The sequence below is a fragment of the Bufo bufo genome, chromosome 4 (genome assembly GCF_905171765.1).
Source record: "Bufo bufo chromosome 4, aBufBuf1.1, whole genome shotgun sequence".
Lineage (NCBI taxonomy): Eukaryota > Metazoa > Chordata > Amphibia > Anura > Bufonidae > Bufo > Bufo bufo.
The window spans coordinates 333,580,432-333,600,897 of NC_053392.1; the positions used below are offsets into that span (position 1 = coordinate 333,580,432).

The following is a 20,466-nucleotide window of genomic DNA, read 5'->3' on the forward strand; positions in this document are numbered from 1 at the left end:
GACTGACACCTTTGAAGTTCACTTCCTGTCTTTCAAATCCATTCCCTGTTGCTAAGTTACTTGCGTGTACAACGCAACGCAACAATCTGGATGCAATGCGTTTTTCACTGAAGCCCCATTCACTTCTATGGGGCCTGCGTTGCGTGAAAAACGCAGAATATAGAGCATGCTGCGATTTTCACGCAACGCACAAGTGATGCGTGAAAATCACCGCTCATGTGCACAGCCCCATAGAAATGAATGGGTCCGGATTCAGTGCGGGTGCAATGCGTTCACCTCACGCATCGCACCCGCGCGGAATACTTGCCCGTGTGAAAGGGGCCAAAGAGTGCTCGGCCTCAAATTTTTTTAGCAAATGGCAGACCTTTAGCATGACTCATCTTAACCCCACAGACATCACTGAGTTAGTCAATCCTTTCCAGTACACATCCTGGTATGTCAAATCCTCTCTACGAGGTACTTTGGGTTCTCTAGCAGTGTGGCCCTGCCCACCCTACTCCACTTCCCCCCTTTTTTTCCTCCTTCCTTCCCCTCCCTTCTATGTTTTTGAGACATGTTTCTAATAAAAGTACAGCCAGACAAGATTTATGAGACTCACGGTCAACCAAATACTGTACCGATTTTACTTTCTATACTTGACTTATTGTCATAGATGGCTAATTTTTATGATACGTCTTGTTTTATCTGGACATTGTATTGTCACTTTATCGATTTGCTCTGAATAAAAAGAATAAAAAAAATAAAAATAAGCCAACAAATGTGGTACAGTTGAACTAGACAGTCTATAGGTGCATCAGATTTACCAGCCAGCATCAGCCACTGTGATAAATCTGGCGCTGTTTAACACTCTCTGTGTCTTACTATTAAACAATTAAAATAAAATTATTTTTTATTACAGATTTTATTTTCTTCTTGATGACACTTAGAAAATTATATTCACTGAGTTTTGTCTGGCACAATAAAAAGTCCAAAGTGCCCAATGAAAACGAGAAAAAAAAAATTTGCTTCTAACCAGAGTAAAGGTATATTCACACAAATCAAATCTGCTAGATATTTCAGTAACTCTCCTATTCATCTGAATGGGGGTTGCAGGAATCTATGTGGTAGCTACTGGCAAAAAACCCCATTCAGAGTAATGGATTGGATCTGCAGTGGTAGCAATTTCTGCCATGTGTGAAAAATGCTATGACACTCCAAGAATCCTAAATAGATAACTAGAACGAATGTTGAAAAAAAACAAAAACTTTTTTGTGTTGAGTGAATGGACTGAAAATCAGTATCCTTAGGGGGAAAAAAAAAAGTGACACAGTTGTCTAAAAACCTCAAACAGCGGAAAACAAAATCCCTTTTACTACACGGAATAATGCAACAAGCTCCTCTGAGATAACTTTCTGACATATTTTCCAGCTAGGTGAGATGATGGCTAAAGGATAACTTAACTGAAATAACTTTACTTCAAGTGTCTAAGTGAGCGATGTAATGAAATCTGTTTGCTGTGCTAGCTGTCTCCGGATTGGGCTGTAATTACACCACAGAAGGAAGAAAGGTAGCTGAGTCTCAATCTAGATCATTTGTGTAAACTCAGCCTTCTTGTCAACGATGGTCTCACGTTGCATGCATGCAAACCACAAAAATCATCTCCAATGAGCAAAGCAGAGACAGGCTCAAGTTCCAGGCTTGTGATTACCTTATATTCTGTCACTGAAGTTTTCTCAGAGTTGTTTCATCTGACAAACTAAGGTTAGGAAAGAAACCCATTCAGATACAGGATGAGCGCACAAAGCCGAGGAAATCCATTCACTATATACAAACTCAGCTCCAGCTGCTAATCTTTACATGCATTGCGTTTATAAGCAGAGCATGCTGTTATACTTTTTTTTGATCAAAATTAATCAATTTGAAAAGGTTAGAAATAAATAAATAAATAAATAAATACAAACTAAAAACAAAGATCAATTTATTGTATAAAAGTTACATTTCCTTCTGGTGTTCACACTGGCACTTATGGGTGAAATTAGAAAACAAAGAGTATGAATGATGCCATTCATTGCTTTAGACATACATTTACAATATACACTTATTTTTGATTGATTTGCCTTTTTACCGTTCAAATAAATAAAAGAAATACAAAAAAAATACTATTTCCATTTCAGGCGTTCTAGTAAACACTACGTAGATGAGCTGTACAATAATAGCAGCTGAAATACTATAAGATGAAAGGGCAGAATATTAGTACAGCAATTCCCAATGTTGTAAAAAGTTCAGGGCAGATATAGGATGCTGCAGCTTCATTTCATGCTAATGAGGAGTGTCCTTGATGTAGGCACACACTGCATGGTATTTGGGAACACTGTTTAGAGAAGAGATTTCCTATTGACACCTGCAGAATCCCACTCTTTCTGTCCTCCCAGGAGCAGGAAAACCACAGGCCACCACGCTGGCGCCATCCCTGGCTATGTCCAATCAATAACACCTTATTTCCTGGCCATTTGCTGAGGTCACAGCAGCAAACCTCATTAATTATTTCTACTAGTTCAGCCTCAAGTGTGCTTCTGGCATGACAAGAGAAAATGATTTGACCTTTTTTTTTCCCTCTTATTCTATTTTTATCAGTAGCAATCAAACAAGATAAAAAAAAAATAGGCTGTACATCCATTGCTCAATGTGATGAATGAGAATCAGAAGGAAAACAAGTCCACCAGTGACCACCCCAGGTTTTTGCTGAATTATCGGATTTATATAAATACAAAATAAAAGAAGTGAAAAAAAAAAAAAGGCAATAAAAATAAGCAGCAGGAATCGTCTGCTGACAGTGTCATGGCAATCTGGTCACAGCATATACAATGTTCTCCAAGGCAGATCTGGCCTTTGAGGGAGGGAAGCAATGTAGGTTCTCCAGAGCTTTGTTTCCATGGTAACGGCACAGGTCAATAGCTGCAGTCACACCTTTGCCAGCCTTGATTGCCTCTTGCAACTGTGAGAAAGCACAGGCACACATGAAATGCAAGTCACACTGCCACATGGCACAGAATATTTTTATTATGACGTGATGAATAAGAAGAACCTCACCCCAATTGTTCTTAACAAAGAGAAATGCCGCCCCCGCTATAACACAATTCTGTGAAGATGGCTGCATAATAAGATCACATCATGCTGAACGAACATGAGACAGCTTTTTTTGTTTGGTTAAGTGACGGGGGACATTATGGCCTTCTCAGTCTGGTAGCTGAAAAGTTAAAATCGCTACCTTTCTAAGATGCTTTTCTTTCCCAGTGACAGCGAGTTTCATATCAACAAAGAAGCGTCGCACTGTGTTCAGACACCTTAACAAGCAGGCTGAGAATGTGAGCGGCAAGTGAATATCCTTCCCATTATGAATACTTTACATCTCTACAGGTCATCATCATCATGTAAAATAATGCAGCTCCTGGGACATCACCCTCTATTAACCCCTTAGTGACCACCCATAGGTGTTTTTACGGCGGTCACTAAGGGGCCTTGGGCTGAACTGCCGCCTTTTTACGGCGGCCCTTCAGCCCAAGCTAGAGCTATAAAAAAAGCGCAGGATCTCCCTGCCCGCAGCTACCGGAGGCAGCTGAGGGCTGGGGGCAGTGATCAGAGACCGTGACAAGCGGTCTCTGATCACATGATCGCTGTGATACAGTGTATCACAGCGATCACCAAAAATGCCGGCAGCAGAGCAATATGGCCCCTAAACATCGGTAAAAAAATTGCGTGGGAGCTATTGGTGCCATTTCTGCACAAAGAGTACCACGTGTACACTGATACTTTTTATACCAACATACCCCTTTTTAAATCCCTCCATGCTGCAAATACAGGGGCTTGTGGGACAGTTCGTAAAAATAGAGTGGGATACCCACAACCGCTGGTGTCCAAGCGTTTGGAGAGAGGAACATCCTTCGCCCTTGCAAGTGACCAGCTGCTTGCAGTGAAGAGGAAGGATGTCTACATGCTGACCACCGTGCACGCAGACACCACAGTAGCAGTTAGGGAGAGGTGGGCTACTGCTGACAAACACAGACCGGTCTGTGTGACAGATTATAATAAATTTATGGGAGGTGTAGACCTCTCGGAGTAGACCTACCTGGTGAAGCGAAAAAACAGGGTTTGGTATAAAAAGGTAGCAATCTACCTCATTCAGATTGCTACCTATATTAGTTTTGTTTTATTTAAAAAGGTCCAAAGAACCCTCAACTTCCTCGAGTTCCAGGAGGAGGTTGAGAGTCTCCTGTTTGAGTCTCCCGCACCTGAGCAAGCCTTTGAATCTGAGGATGTTTGAAGGCTTTCAGAACGCCACTTCCCTCACCCCGTCCCTGCCACCACCAGCAAGACATATACTCAGAAACAATGCTGGGTGTGAAGCAAACATGGAAGGAGTAGGGACACCCGATTTTACTGCCCGTTGCCCATCACAACCAGGCCTCTGCAATTACCCCTGTTTTGAGACATACCATACGGTTGCTAATTATTAATTTTATTTAATACCAAAAAGGGTGGGTGGGAGGTCTTTCAGGAAGTCAATTTATTCTCATTTTCTGTTTAGTTTGTGGCCTTTCCAGGGAGGGAGGGATCCTTTTGGGATGGGTTGTGGAGCTAAATTTTTTTTTTTTTTTTCAGACATTGGAACAAATTTTACCTTTTCTGATTTGTTTTCATTATTTCATTTTTTATGACTATGTCCTGCCACACAAAGCTGTTAATTCCATTCACATTACTGTATCATGATATTGGCATGATATTTTTTTATTTGGAGGATCTCTAATGATTGAGTTGTTCCTCACAAGTACAGTAAGGGCTTTATAAAGATTTTTTGTGTGGACCTTACACCCCACAACAAGTCTAAAAATCCTGACATCATTTTGGGAATTAGTGATCCATTACTGTTCCTACAGATGGTTCTGGACACTGTCCTTTTATATATTCTGTAGGTGACTGGTTGATTGTGTGTCGGGCAGGGGCCTGTTATGGTGCACTGCGTCACTTAGCACGTTCGTCTCTAGTATAGGGATTGATGGGGCTAAAGAGACGTTGTGTCACGGCCATGGCTATGACCGTGACTCCTGAACCGCATGCGGTTGTCAGCGGTTTTCATTGGTGTTCAATCACAGGTGAGGGCTGTGGTATTGGCCTCACCTGTGGTTGCCGCTGGCAACAGTATGTATGTGGCAGCGTAGCAGGCTGAGCTGTGCCATGCAGCTCGCTACGCTGCGCATGCGGTTTTGTGTGTGATGTGTGGATGTGTGCACTGTGTTTTATGTTATTTTGTGCACGTTCCCTTTAAGTGGTGTTTTCCCTTCCCTGGTGTTGGAAGGGTTAATCCCCTTCCTAGTGTGTGTGATCACTGGGTGTGTCCGACTGTGGGGTGTGGCTTCTTGGCCTATAAAGCCTCACTGCTTTTGCAGGCCTTCAGGTTGCTTCAGCCATGCTTAGCTGAGAGCAGCCTCATGTATTTATTACCTGCCAGTAAGAGCCACCCCTGTGGTCATAAACCTTAATGTCATAACCATATTGTGCTTTAGTTATTTCCAGTTATGTGTGATGTCCGTGTGATGTTTTATATGTGATTTTGTGCAGCTATGGATCTGGGTCCCTGTGTAGGGATGCGCTTGTGATCTGCACCCTGCTAACACAGGGATCCAGTCAGCAAGGCTGTGGCAGGTAGGTGGAACTCCTTGTTCACCTGCCATATCCATAGAGCTGTTTATGTCTCCCCTTTTCCTGCAGCTTGGCCGTTGAGACTCCTGCTCCTCCGTGTCTAGGAGGAGTGGGCTTGTCTTACTTAGCTCCTAGGTGAGGGTCATCTTGAGGGCTAGCAGGGACTTTTAGGTTCCGGAGCATGGGCCCTCCTACCATCAAGGTTGGCCCATGCAGCTAGGAGCTAGGGTCAGGTTAGGGATGCCTCAGGAGGTGACCTGCTCCCTAATCCTGTCTTCATGGCCAAGCAGCCGTAACATCACCGGGCTCCACACGGCTGAGGATTTCCCCCATCCTCAGCCGTGACAGTATGACCACAGTCGCTTCTTACGTGGCGTTCCCTCGAAAGAGGGTAAAGCATGCACCGCTTTCTACGGATGGGGTGCATGCGCGTTCTCCGGAGGGAGAGCGTTATGGGGCTCACCATCTACGGCGCGGTGAGTGGCATTCCCCGCCATTCCTCGCTCACCGTTGTCCGTGTTGGTGTCCCCTTTTGTTTGTCTTTCCCCTCCCCCCCTCCCACTGTTTTTTATGCCTCACCAACTTTCCCCTTTTGTTGTTGGGAGGGGCTTTGAGGGGTGGGAGTATGCATTCCCTCGAAAGAGGGTGAAGCATGTACCGCCGTCTGCGGAAGGGGTACATGCGCGCTCTTCGGAGGGAGAGCGTTCTGGGGGTTTCGCCTCTGACGGAGCGGTGAGTGGCGTTTCCCCGCCATCATCGTTGCCTCGTTTGGCGTTCCCCCTGATTTTAGTTACACGTGGTGTGTGTCTGGTATGCGGTATGCATACCTTCGGAAGAGGGTGCAGCATGCAGTGCCATCTTCTTGTGGCCTGCATGCGCGTTCTCCGGAGGGAGAGCGTTCCTGGGGGTTCTCCGTTAACGGCACGGTTGGTGGCTTATTCCCCGCCACCTTACCTTCCGTGTCCGTGTTGGGGATCCCTCGTCCCTCTCCATGTTCCCATCTCTGGTCGTCTGCTGGCAGCACTCCGTAAGTGGTCCGGCTGCGTGCTGGTTAGGAGTGTCTGCTGGCAGCGACTGGAGTGGGGACGTGAGTGGAGAGTCCCCTCGTCCATCTCTCAGTGGTTCTTTTCTCTTTGTTGCTGGTGCGGGCTGCAGTCCTCGTCGGACTGGCTAGTGTGAGCCGGGAGAGGATGCAGCTGACAGCGACCCCTTTTTAGAACCGGCACTGAGAGTGGACGTCCCCTTCTCCTATCCCCTTGTCTGAGTCCCTCACGTGTCTTTTTTTGGTGGGGGGGCTTTGAGGGGTGGGAGTGTCACGGCCATGGCTATGACCGTGACTCCTGAACCGCATGCGGTTGTCAGCGGTTTTCATTGGTGTTCAATCACAGGTGAGGGCTGTGGTATTGGCCTCACCTGTGGTTGCCGCTGGCAACAGTATGTATGTGGCAGCGTAGCAGGCTGAGCTGTGCCATGCAGCTCGCTACGCTGCGCATGCGGTTTTGTGTGTGATGTGTGGATGTGTGCACTGTGTTTTATGTTATTTTGTGCACGTTCCCTTTAAGTGGTGTTTTCCCTTCCCTGGTGTTGGAAGGGTTAATCCCCTTCCTAGTGTGTGTGATCACTGGGTGTGTCCGACTGTGGGGTGTGGCTTCTTGGCCTATAAAGCCTCACTGCTTTTGCAGGCCTTCAGGTTGCTTCAGCCATGCTTAGCTGAGAGCAGCCTCATGTATTTATTACCTGCCAGTAAGAGCCACCCCTGTGGTCATAAACCTTAATGTCATAACCATATTGTGCTTTAGTTATTTCCAGTTATGTGTGATGTCCGTGTGATGTTTTATATGTGATTTTGTGCAGCTATGGATCTGGGTCCCTGTGTAGGGATGCGCTTGTGATCTGCACCCTGCTAACACAGGGATCCAGTCAGCAAGGCTGTGGCAGGTAGGTGGAACTCCTTGTTCACCTGCCATATCCATAGAGCTGTTTATGTCTCCCCTTTTCCTGCAGCTTGGCCGTTGAGACTCCTGCTCCTCCGTGTCTAGGAGGAGTGGGCTTGTCTTACTTAGCTCCTAGGTGAGGGTCATCTTGAGGGCTAGCAGGGACTTTTAGGTTCCGGAGCATGGGCCCTCCTACCATCAAGGTTGGCCCATGCAGCTAGGAGCTAGGGTCAGGTTAGGGATGCCTCAGGAGGTGACCTGCTCCCTAATCCTGTCTTCATGGCCAAGCAGCCGTAACATCACCGGGCTCCACACGGCTGAGGATTTCCCCCATCCTCAGCCGTGACACGTTGTACGACCAGTCACTGTCCTTGAATACCAGCTTGTCATTACAGCCCTGTCGGTGTTCTTGTATCTTGTTAAAAAACTGGAATTTGCAACATGGTTGGAGATATTTTTCTCTGTTTTCTTGGACATGTTGCTTTTCAGTACAGTTCAGTTCTTTTTTCTGCAATAAGTAATTAAATGTCAGACCAGAACGCTGCTCACAACAGCATCAGAATGACAGAAATGCGGGACAACTGCTTTGTTGGCGAGACATAGTCATATGTACAGGCAAATGCCTTTTTAGAAATCTGCCTCCCTTATAAGTACACAGCTTCACTTCTCATCTGTATGCGCCACAAAGATTAGAATGTGGCATATTTCTAAGGCAGTAACAGGGTTACCCATCTAAAAAAAATTCGCCAATTTCCTGTGAAAATGTTATTAATAATTTGAATAAAACCATATATACTCATTATTTCATCTTATAATAATTTTGCGCTCATCATGCTCACTACACCACTTAGATGCATGCTTTAGGCATCTAGTTTTTAATATAGGGTCATTTATAAGGGTTTTCTATCATTTTGCAGTTCAATGCCATGACATGTGTGCAATGGGGCCTGAACCATTTTCAGTTTATTATCTGAAAGGCCCCAGGTGCTCCTTTATGTTTGGGCTCTGCCATGTGTCAAGACATAAGATTAGGGCCACAATGGGGATATTTCTGAAGACAGGAGAAATTGGGTGATACATCCTAAAATGTACTTCATTTTCAAGCGCTGTACAAAAAAAACGGTACACTTTTGTGTAAAAAATGAAATTTCTTTTTTTTTGCCTGCTTAGCATTAATTTCTACTAAAAACTAGGGGCTCTAAAAACTCACTACACCCCTAGATGAATACCTTAAGGGGTCTAGTTTTCAAAATGGGGTCATTTATGGGGGTTTTCTATTGTTTTGGCAGCTCAACGCCATTACAAGTGTGCAATGGGGCCTAAAACATTTTTAAGCAAATTTTGCGTTCTGAAAGCCATTGGGTGCTCCTTTATGTTTGGGCCCTGCCGTGTGTCAAGACATAAGATTAGGGCCACAATGGGGATATTTCTGAAGACAGGACAAATGGGGTGATACATTTTGGGGTGTACTTCATTTTCATATGCTTTGTAAAAAAAAAAAACAGTCTCTAAATTGACACTTTTGTGTAAAAAATGAAAATGTTTTTTTTTTCACCTTCTTAGCATTAATTTCTTAAAAAAACTAGGGTATCAAAAAACTCATTACACCCATAGATGAATACGTTAAGTGGTCTAGTTTTCAAAATGGGGTCACTTTTGGGGGGGGGGGGGGGGGTTATATTATTCTAACACTTATAAGCCTCTGCAAACTTGGCTGGTTGCAGGAAAAAATATGTACTTCAAAATTTATTAAATGAATGTTAAAATGGTAAAGCCTCATGCACACGTCCGTGAACTACGGACCGTGTGATACCGGCCTGGATTTCTTCTGAGTGCAGGAGCGCACGGCGTCATTGGTTGCTATGACGCCATGCGCTTCCTGCTGCTGCCGCAGTACAGTAATACACTGGTATGATCTATACCAGTGTATTACTGTACTGCAGCGGGAGCAGGAAGCGCACGGCGTCATAGCAACCAATGACGCCGTGCGCTCCTGCACTCAGAAGAAATCCAGGCCGGTATCACACGGTCCGTGTTTCACGGACGTGTGCATGAGGCTTAAGTCTCCTAAATAAAAAAAAAAGTTAAAATTTTTTGTAAGTGCAGCCAAAAAAAAGGAAAGATGTGGAAATATATTTCTGATAAAAATATTGAATAGTATTTATTTGTGTATGTGAAATATTACAGTTGAAAATAGGAAAATATGGCAATTTTTACAAATTTTCATAGATTTTTAAGTTTTTTAATAAAGATACCCATATTTTATCGGTAAAATTTTACCACCTAAGTAAAGTACAATATGTGACGAGAAAACTTTGATGTGCAAAACCTTTACGAAGTTATTCTCTGCTAAAAGTGACACGTCAGATTTCCAAACTCTGGCTTGGTCATTAAGGCCTCTTTCACACGGGCGTCACGGATTTGGGCCGGATAGGATGCGGGTGCGTTGCGGGAAAATGCGCGATTTTTCCGCGCGAGTGCAAAGCATTTTAATGCGTTTTTCAGGCACGTGAGAAAAATCGGCATGTTTGGTACCCAGACCCGAACCTGGACTTCTTCACAGAAGTTCGGGTTTGGGTTCGGTGTTTTGTAGATTTTATTATTTTCCCTTATAACATGGTTATAAGGGAAAATAATAGCATTCTTAATACAGAATGCTTAGTAAAATATTGATGGAGGGGTTAAAAAAATAAATAAAAAAAATTTAATTCACCTGTTCGCACAGCCCGGCTTCTCTTCTGTCTTCTTCTTTGATGCCCAGGAGGAAAATGACCTATGGTGACATCACTGCGCTCATCACATGGTCCGTCACATGATCCACCACCATGGTGATGGACCATGTGATGAGCGCAGTGACGTCACCACAGGTCTTTTTCCTCACAGATCATCAAAGAAGAAGAGTGAAGAGAAGCTGGGCTGCGCGAACAAGTCGATGAGGTGAGTTAAATAATATATATTTTTTTTTTCACCCCTCCATCCCTATTTTACTAAGCATTCTGTATTAAGAATGCTATTATTTTCCCTTATAACCATGTTATAAGGGAAAATAATAATGAACGGGTCCCCATCCCGATCATCTCCTAGCAACCATGCGTGAAAATCGCACCGCATCCGCACTTGCTTGCGGATGCTTGTGATTTTCACGCAGCCCCATTCACTTCTATGGGGCCTGCGTTTCGTGAAAAACGCACAAAATACAGCATGCTGCGATTTTCACGCAACGCACAAGTGATGCGTGAAAATCACCGCTCATGTGCACAGCCCCATAGAAATGAATGGGTCCGGATTCAGTGCGGGTGCAATGCGTTCACCTCACGCATTGCACCCGCACGGAAATCTCGCCCATGTGAAAGAGGCCTAAGGGGTTAAAACAGCAGAATATAAACTCCTCTGGAAATAGGAATCATACAATGTGTGATTCTGGCATTGAACAGCAGTGTTTCATTGCTCTGTCTACAACTGTTATCTGCTTCTATTCTCCAATAAAAACCTGTGATTTAAATCATAAACAGAAAGCGAGAACTACAGGCTGGTGGAGGATTTATAATACTACCCCTAAAGTAATAAAACTCCAATATCTATCAACTGAAGAACAAATAGAAATTCTGCAAACTACTGCACAACAGTCCTGAAAAGAGAAGCTCCACAAATAAAGTAGTTCTGAAGAATATTTTAGAGAGCTACACTTCCATACCAATTAGAAGTTACAATATAGCAAGGAAATAGTGGCTCAATAGTAGATCATGGTCAAGGCAGCGATCAGTAGATCGGACATTTAAGGCCCCTTTCACATGGGCGAGTATTCCGCGCGGATGCGATGCGTGAGTTGAACGCATTGCACCCGCACTGAATCATGACCCATTCATTTCTATGGGGCTGTGCACACGAGCGGTGATTTTCACGCATCACTAGTGCGTTGCATGAAAATCGCAGCATGCTCCTCTTTGTGCGTTTTTCACGTAACGCAGGCCCCATAGAAATGAATGGGGTTTGCGTGAAAATCGCAAGCATCCGCAAGCAAGTGCGGATGCACTGCGATTTTCACGCACGGTTGCTAGGAGACGATCAGGATGGAGACCCGATCATTATTATTTTCCCTTATAACATGGCTATAAGGGAAAATAATAGCATTCTGAATACAGAATGCTTAGTACAATAGGGCTGGAGGGGTTAAAAAAAAAATATATAATTAAACTCACCTTAATCCACTTGATCGCGCAGCCCAGCTTCTCTTCTGTCTTCTTCTTTGCTGTGTGCAGGAAAAGGACCTGTGGTGGCGTCACTCCGGTCATCACATGATCTTTTACCATGGTGATGGATCATGTGATGGACCATGTGATGACCGGAGGGACGTCACCACAGGTCCTTTTCCTGCAATCAGCAAAGAAGGAGACAGAAGAGATGCCGGCTGCGCGATCAAGTGGATTAAGGTGAGTTTAAATTTTTATTTTTAACCCCTCCAGCGCTATTTTACTATGCATTCTGTATTCAGAATGCTATAATTTTCCCTTATAACCATGTTATAAGGGAAAATAATACAATCTACAGAACACCGATCCCAAGCCCGAACTTCTGTGAAGAAGTTCGGGTTTGGGTACCAAACATGCGCGATTTTTCTCACGCGAGTGCAAAACGCATTACAATGTTTTGCACTCACACGGAAAAATCGAGTGTGTTCCCGCAACGCACCCGCACCTTTTAGCCTAAGGCTACTTTCACATCTCCGGTTTGAATTGTGGTGGAGATCCGTATGCAATTTGAAAGGCAAGCTGAGAACCAGCCGGACACAAACTGCATCTAATATATTCTTCCCAATCTTCTTGTTCAATCTGTGCCATAAGCAGAGTTTGATTAGATTTCTGTTGCATTAAACAGACTTTAGTCCTCATTGCTAGTATATCAGCATAAAGCCTAGTTCACACTTCAGTGATTTGGTCAGTGTTTGATCAGTGATTTTCATCAGCGATTGTGAGCCAAGACCAGGTGCGGGTGTAAACACAGAACAGAAGCAAATCTTTCGATTATACCTCATCTCTGAGTAGGCTCCAGTTGGCTCACAATCACTGATGGAAATCACTGACCAAATTATTTTTAAGTGTGAACTAGGCCTAACACAACAGCTGTCAGAATACAACATGGAGAGAGGTAATTTTTATATTTGCTTCTCAACATGTTTTTACATGTAGATGTGTGAAGCAAATTACAAAAATGTAGTTTAGTAAATAGTATTTGTACATATACTGACCTTTGCTAAGTCTATCAAGTTTCCTTTCAGCTGAGCCTAGAAAAGAAGGCAAGATGTTTCAAAAACGTATGTAGCTTTTACAGAACAACATTTTAAGACCCTGTTCACATTGTGTTTGAGCCTTTCGTCAGAGGTATACATTGTTAGGATTTTCAGATATATCCCTCCGACACATGCCACTGAATAAGAATACAGTAATAATATGTGATACATATCTTTATGTTGGATGCCTCTGGAAGTAAGAGAGCACAGTATACCAATGTACTGTGTAGAGATGAGCGAATTTCACATTTTGAAATTCGTTCACGCTTGGTTTACTGGTAAAAGGTGAATTGCGTAATGGATTCCGTTACCACGGACCATTCCGTTATTCATTCCGTCATAATAGAAGTCTATGGGCTGCAAAACGGATCTGTTCCGTTTCTGTTATGCAGGGGAGTAACGGAATCCATAACGCAATTCTGCTTTTACCACCAAACGTAGCGTGAAGGAATTTCATAACATGAAATTCGCTCATCTTTAGTACTGTGTAGCAGCCCAATAGATAGAAAAAAGCACTCGTGAATCAGGGCCTATAGGCATACATCTGGTGTACGTAGGGAGGGCTTTCCCAACGCATAGGCCAAATGTACACTTAGCACAGTTTGAACATAGGTCTACTATGTTCAAACTACTAATGTGGAAGTGGATATGTGTTGGGCTGGAGTTCTTTGGATCCACCAGAGGAAATGATCTATCTGTGCAGAACATGTGCATGTTATTTGTGAATCAGCTAATAAAGTTATTTGTGAATAACCCTGGAGGCAAGTGATTGACTTCAAAGTCCATGTTTGCTTATCAATTTTTTTTTCCTTTTTAAACCCCCCACCCCCCCGAACCCACTCAATTGGACCTGTGAAGAAAACTACAGTTACCTGATACTCTGTTCTGTCTCCATGGGTCCTGGGCTGTCTTCACTGCACTTCTGGTCCCCGCATGTAGACTTCCTGCAGAGACCGGGTCAAGTACGCCACTGCAGCCAATGACTAGCCTCAAAAGTGACATGTCCCCAATAGGCATGTGACACAGCAATGATGTACTGCTTAGTGACTCATCACCTCAGAGGCCAGTCATTGGCTGCAGTGGTGCATGCGACCCTGCCTATCAAGGAAGTTTACATCTGTGGACCGGAAGTGCAGTGAAGACCCTCTGGGACCCACATAGCTGGAACCGAGCGACAGGGAATAGGCAAGTATACCTCACTTCACAGGTCCTCTGGATGGGGAATTTAAAAAAATTGGGGACAACTCCATTAAAGGAGTTATCCAGGAATGGATAATGATGACCTATCCTCAGCGGGGGTCCCAGTCCTGGCACCCCCACGATCAGCTGTTTCGTGGAGCTGTTACGCTCTTCAAGCACAGCAGCTGTGCTTGGTATTGCAGTTCAGCCCCTATCTCTTCAATTGGGCTGCAACTAGGTCATGTGACTGATATACAGTGACATTACATGGCCTAGGAAGAGAGCGCCAGACTCTAGCAGCTGATCGTTGGGGGTCCCGGGTGTCGGCCCCTGCCGGTCTGATATTGATGACCTATCCCGAGGTCATCAATATTAGTTACCGGATAACCCCTTTATGGCTCTATTGTAATAGTTTCAGAGTCTGGGCCATTTAGAGGAACCTTTGGTATTCTGATGGGCCAATCTGGCTTGCTTTAGGCTAAGTAAAAAGCATGTAATTGGCAGACAATATAGGTGTAGGAGTTTTCGTTATACAACAATAATAAGAGACATCAATAATAAAACTAGAAAAGACTAGTAATGACAGCATCCATACAGGTGAAACAGCTCACCTTTATTGACACCTCCAACACATAATCACTATGTTTCGACCAATGCAAGGTTCTTTGTGAAGCACAATTCTGGCAGTAAGTTTGCACTCAAAAAGCTTGTAGCCGATGATATCTATCTATCTATCATTATCAAGTACAATGCCAAGCGTTGGGTGGAGTGGTATAAAAATATGCCATCACTGGACTTTGAAGCAGTGGAAAGGTGTCCTGTGGTGTGACAAATCACGTTTCTCTATCCGGCAGTCTGATGGATGAGCCTGGATTTGGTGAATGCCAGGAGAATGTTACCTGCCTGAATGCATTGGGCCAACTGTAAAGTTTGGTGGAGGAGAGATAATGCTATGAAGTTGTTTTTCAGGGGTTGGCCTAGACTCCTTAGTTGCATTGAAACCTTAATGCGTCATGACTGTGCACGAAACAAGGTCCATAAAGGAATAGTTGGGTGAGTCTGAGGTGGAAGAACTTGATTGGCCTGAGCAGGTCCCTGACCTCATCTGCACTGAACACGTTTGGGATGAACTAGAATGGAAATTGTGATCCAGGCCCTGTCATCAAACATCAGTGAACTCACAAATGCTCTTCTGGATGAAAATTTTACAGAAAGCCTTACTAGAAGAGTGGAAGCTGTTTTAGCTGCAAAAAGGGGACACAATCCATATTAAATGCCTAAATTTACAAAATTATGGTAGCATTAGCACACAATATTTTCTATAAATATGGCATTATTGTACTTTACTTGATTTGCAGAGTGCGGCTGCATTCTATTTTTTTCTTCGATATACAGTGATGTCACTGGCCAAGGAAGTGCTCCCGAACAGTCCCGCTGCCTCTATCAATAGCTGATCTGTGGGGGTGCTGGAAGTTGGACCCCCACAGGTTTGATACTAATGATCTATCCTGAGGATATGCCATGAATATAAAAATTCCGGATAACCCCTTTAAGTCTTACAGTATTTGCTAGCTTTATTTTTCATTTTAGATGCGATGTGAAGATGTACATCGCCTTTAAAGGGGTGGTCTCATCTCGCCGTTACTAAGGTCCCGACCCCCTTGTGGCCGGGAAACAGCAGAGCGCTCCGGAGCTTGCTGTTTCAGTAGCTCCCATCGCTGTGCATGAGAACTACGGAAACAGCGTAGCACAACAAGAAATGCTGTTTCTGAGGTAGGGAAAGTTTGCTGTGCTACGCCGTTTCAGTAGCTCTCATGAATGGCAATGGGAGCTACTGAAACAGTGATCGCTGGAGCGATCTGCTGTTTCCCGACCGGAAGGTGGTCGGGAGTGTATCTCATCTCGCCTTAGTAATGGCGAGATGAGAGAACCCCTTTAAGTGTTTTTCTATGCTATTGTTACTACCTTTTATGTAATTACAACTTGGTTAAAAGCAATAGAAATGTGTGCACTATATGAATCATTCATGCTGATGAATAATAAAACAGACATGATAAATTCAATCATTTATTTATGTAAGACATGAATAGGTAAACACCACATATTTAAATAGAGCCATCACACAGCCAGAAACCGCGTTTTTACCTGTTTGACCTGCTCCATCCACGCCTCTCTTCCTATAAACTCCTGATGAAGAACAACAGGAGCACAGTTCAAACTGAAAGATGTGCCACTGGACTTCCCATTCATGAACGGCTGCAGGTCTGAGTTCAGCTGAAATACAATAAGCAAATAGTGTTCAGCATCTTAAGTATCAGAATCTGGAATAAAATAGTATGTGCTCTGTCTGAATATTAGGCAGCAGTGTAATGGTTTCGCTGTATTCTCCGCTCATAAATGAACAGCTAAATGGACCCTTCAATCTTAAAGAAATTTGTATTCTAAAGGGCATATTTAAAGCGAGCTACACACTTATTTTTAAAGGGCATTTACTGTATATTCATGGAGCAATAAGCTACATATCTAGTTAAAGTATGGAAAATGCTGCATGGGACAAAGCCATGATTAAACTCTTAACACATTTTAAAAATACTATTGTAATGAACTAAATGGCAATGATGAAAGATAGACTGTAAATTGACTATGTAGAGCGGAGATCCTCAACCTGCAGCCCTCCAGCTGTTGTAAAACTACAACTCCCATCCTGCCCTGCTAAAGGCTGATAGCTGTAGGCTGTTCGGGCATGCTATAGTTTTGCAACAGCTGGAGGGCCGCTGCCGACTTGCTTTGTTTTCTACACTCTCCATGCAATTATTATTGCCAAGCTCATGTGGTTTATGGTATACTTGTAAAGAATCTGTCCATTTTAAGGGGTTGGTCCATCTGATACATTGGGGACATATTGCTAGGATATGCCCCCAATGTCTAAAAGGTGCCAGTCCCACTTATCTCTAGAACGGAGCCCACAAAGCGAAGGAGAGAGGACCACGCATGCCCGGTCGTTCTGCATTAATTTCAATGGGAGTAGTGAAAATGCTGGCTCAGCTATTTCTGCCAGCCCGACAGAAGTGAATGGAGCAGCGGCCGCGCATGAGCAGTGCACTTCCCATTCTATGGGACTTCCAAAAACAGGAAACAATCTCCGCGCAATGGCGGCATTTCCCAGACTGAACACTGCTCCTTTTCACTGAACTCACAGCATCATGATTTATGATGCTACGAATTCCTGCCTGATTGGGGTCTAGTGTAATCACAGCATTATATGGCTACAGTACAGTAGACCCACAGCCAGACAGGAATTTACAGCATCAAATCATTATGATAATACAAGTTGAGTAAGAGCAAGCAGCAGTGTTCAGTCCAGGAAATGCAACCATCACACAGAGAGTGTTTCCTGGCTAGAAACTGTCTAGATTTACCACCACTTGTGTACCAATAGAGGGTTTAATTGCACCTGGGACTGCAAACATGTCTGTCATATATAACATTAATAAGCAAATGAAATGAAGATACAAATGTAACACCCCAGTGTTGTTACCACTTCTGCACCTTGCTTCTATCTTTTATGGTCTAACCTCATGTCATCTTGTGCATTTTATTCCAGGTTCACCACACTGTGCATTTCTAATTTTTGCAACTGTTTATATGTAATGCTCCTGGTTCACCAGTAGGTGGCAACAAACACAGCAGAGATACCCTCAGCTCTGCTGGCCATGGAAGCCAAAGCTTAAAGCCTCAGGAGCCAGGAGCATAATTCCCTGGCATAACCTCAGAGTCAGACTACAGAGAAAAGGTGCAGCAGACGGAAGAATCTAAGTCATACAGTCAGCCTGTTAGCACAGCAGAGCGAGAGAGAAACAGATGTAGCAGTGTCGAGTTTGCCTGCCAGTTTTAATGCTAAAGCCTGCTGGGACCAAGACAAAGCTCGAAGATTGTTTTCTGATGAACGTTTATTTAGTTAAAGCTGCTGTTCAACTATATACAAGGTCTGGACTCAATCTTTCTTTCAAATCCCTCAATTATTCCACCTATTTATTGCTTCGGAGCCCGGGGTCCAGCCATATCCAGGTAGGAGCACCGTGACACACAGAGACATTTTAGGCCGCACTATACCACTCGGCATTCCTACCAAACCTGGGGTGCATTATAGAGGGCCCTAGGGGGAGGCGCCTGTTGCACAAAGAAATATCATGCCAAGTGCATAGTGATGTGCTAGATGTAACATCCATTTTTATTGTGTATGTAGATGCGATACCAGGCCTAGGCAAATCTAATCCAGGTCTAGGAGCCAGTTTATCATGAATCTGATTATTTAGTCATCGCGACAACTAGGTTTTGTCTAGCGCTGTCCCACACTGAGTGGTGGCAACAAATGCAACCACATATTATATCTATATTATATATATATATAATATCAGTTATAGGTGGTCTTCTCAGCTATTATTTCTGCATTGAGGCTGAGGGACTTCAAGCTTTGCTTTGACTTCTGCAATACAAGGTGTCTCAATCCAACACCTCTAGAAGAAAGTCTGTCACTAGGCAGCATCCAAACTCATTCAGCCATTGTTGATGCCATTTATTAAAGGGGTTGTCCCAGAAGGACATGCTAGAAGTCATGCGTCGTTTTGCACATCTATCTGCTGAGACCAATGGTCTAATGACTACTGTGTGTCTCATGACTTCTGTAAGAAATCAGACTGCAGTGTTACTCCAACTGCCATACATTATCTGTTTTATATTTGTCTACATTCTGCTTAAATTCCCAAGAGTAAGCAGTACTTTGCAGTATAACAAGAAAAAGTCATTGCAGTCACCCAGAGGATGCTATGATGCTCCTGGGCACAGGCTGAACTTCAGGGAATACATCACTAGAGTGCAGTGTACATGGAAAATACTATTCAATTATGAATACAAAATCTGCTGTTTCACATTACGACAAAAAGCAGAAAAACATTTACTTCAACTTAACCCTTTCAGGACCAAGCCATTTTTCACCTTTCTGTCCAGGCCATTTTTAGCAAATCCGACATATGTCACTTTATGTAGTAATAACTTTAAAACGCTTTGACTTATCCAGGCTATTCTGAGACTGTTTTCTCATCACATATTGTACTTCATGACACTGGTAAAACTTAGTCAAAATATTTAATTTTTATTTATAAAAAAAAAAAATTTTTTTACCAAAAATCTGGAAAAATTAGCAAATTTCCAATTTCCCTACTTTTATAATAGATAGTAATAACTCCAAAAATAGTTATTACTTTACATTCCCCATATGTCTACTTCATGTTTGGATCATTTTATTTTTTGGGGACATTAGAAGGCTTAGAAATTTCCAAAACCCACTTTTTAAGGACCAGTTCAGGTCTAAAGTCACTTTGTGGGGCTTACATAATAGAAACCCCCCATAAATGGACCCATTTTAGAAACTACACCCTCAAGGTATTCAAAACTGATTTTACAAACTTTGTTAACCCTTTAGGTGTTCCAGAAGAATTAATGGAAAATGGAGATGAAATTTCAGAATTTCACTTTTTTGGCAGATGCTTCATTTTAATAATTTTTTTTCCAGTAACAAAGCAAGGGTTAACAGCCGAACAAAACTCAATATTTATTGCCCTGATTCTGTGGTTTACAGAAACACCCCATATGTGGTCATAAACTGCTGTATGGGCACATGCGCAGGCAGAAAGGAATGCCATGTGGTTTTTGGAAGGCAGATTTTGCTGGACTGGTTTTTTGACACCATGTCCCATTTGAAGCCCCCCTGATGCACCCCTAGAGTAGAAACTACAAAAAAGTGACCCCATTTTGGAAGCTATGGGATAAGGTGGCAGTATTGTTATTACTATTTTAGGGTACATATGATATTTTGTTGCTCTATATTACACTTTTTGTGAGGCAAGGTAACAAAAAATAACTTTTGCCACTGTCTTTATTTTTTGTTATTTACAATGTTCATCTGACAGGTTTAATCATGTGGTATTTTTATAGAGCAGGTTGTTACGGAGGCGACAATACCAAATATGACTATGATTTTTTGGTTGTTTCAGTTTTACATAATAAAGCATTTTTGAAAAAAAAATTATTTTTTTTTTGTGTCTCCATATTGTGAGAGTCATAGTTTCTTTTATTTTTCTTATGTAGGGGCTCATTTTTTTCAGTATGAGATGATGGTTTGATTGGTACTATTTTAGGGTGCATATGACTTTGATCGCTTGGCATTACACTTTTCGTGATGTAAGGTGACAAAAAAATGCCTTTTTTGACACCCTTTTTTTTTTTTTACTGTGTTCACTTGAGGACTTAGGTCGTGTGATATTTTTATAGAGCAGGTCCTTACGGACGTGACAATACCTAATATGTATACTTTTTATTTTTATTTATGTA

The 20,466-nt window shown here is 43.0% G+C and overlaps 1 protein-coding gene across 1 annotated transcript in view; it reads right to left on the reverse strand.

The window, feature by feature from the left end:
- Positions 1-1,940: 1,940 nt before the first annotated feature.
- PDSS2 (decaprenyl diphosphate synthase subunit 2) overlaps positions 1,941-20,466 on the reverse strand; it is a 239,473-nt gene continuing 220,947 nt past the window's right edge. Inside the window, exons 7-9 of the mRNA XM_040428832.1 lie at positions 16,222-16,350; positions 12,856-12,891; positions 1,941-2,974 (exon numbers count right to left, since the gene is read on the reverse strand). Of these exons, the coding sequence (XP_040284766.1) occupies positions 2,816-2,974; positions 12,856-12,891; positions 16,222-16,350 (324 nt within the window). The 3' untranslated portion in view covers positions 1,941-2,815. The remainder of the gene's footprint in view (positions 2,975-12,855; positions 12,892-16,221; positions 16,351-20,466) is intronic.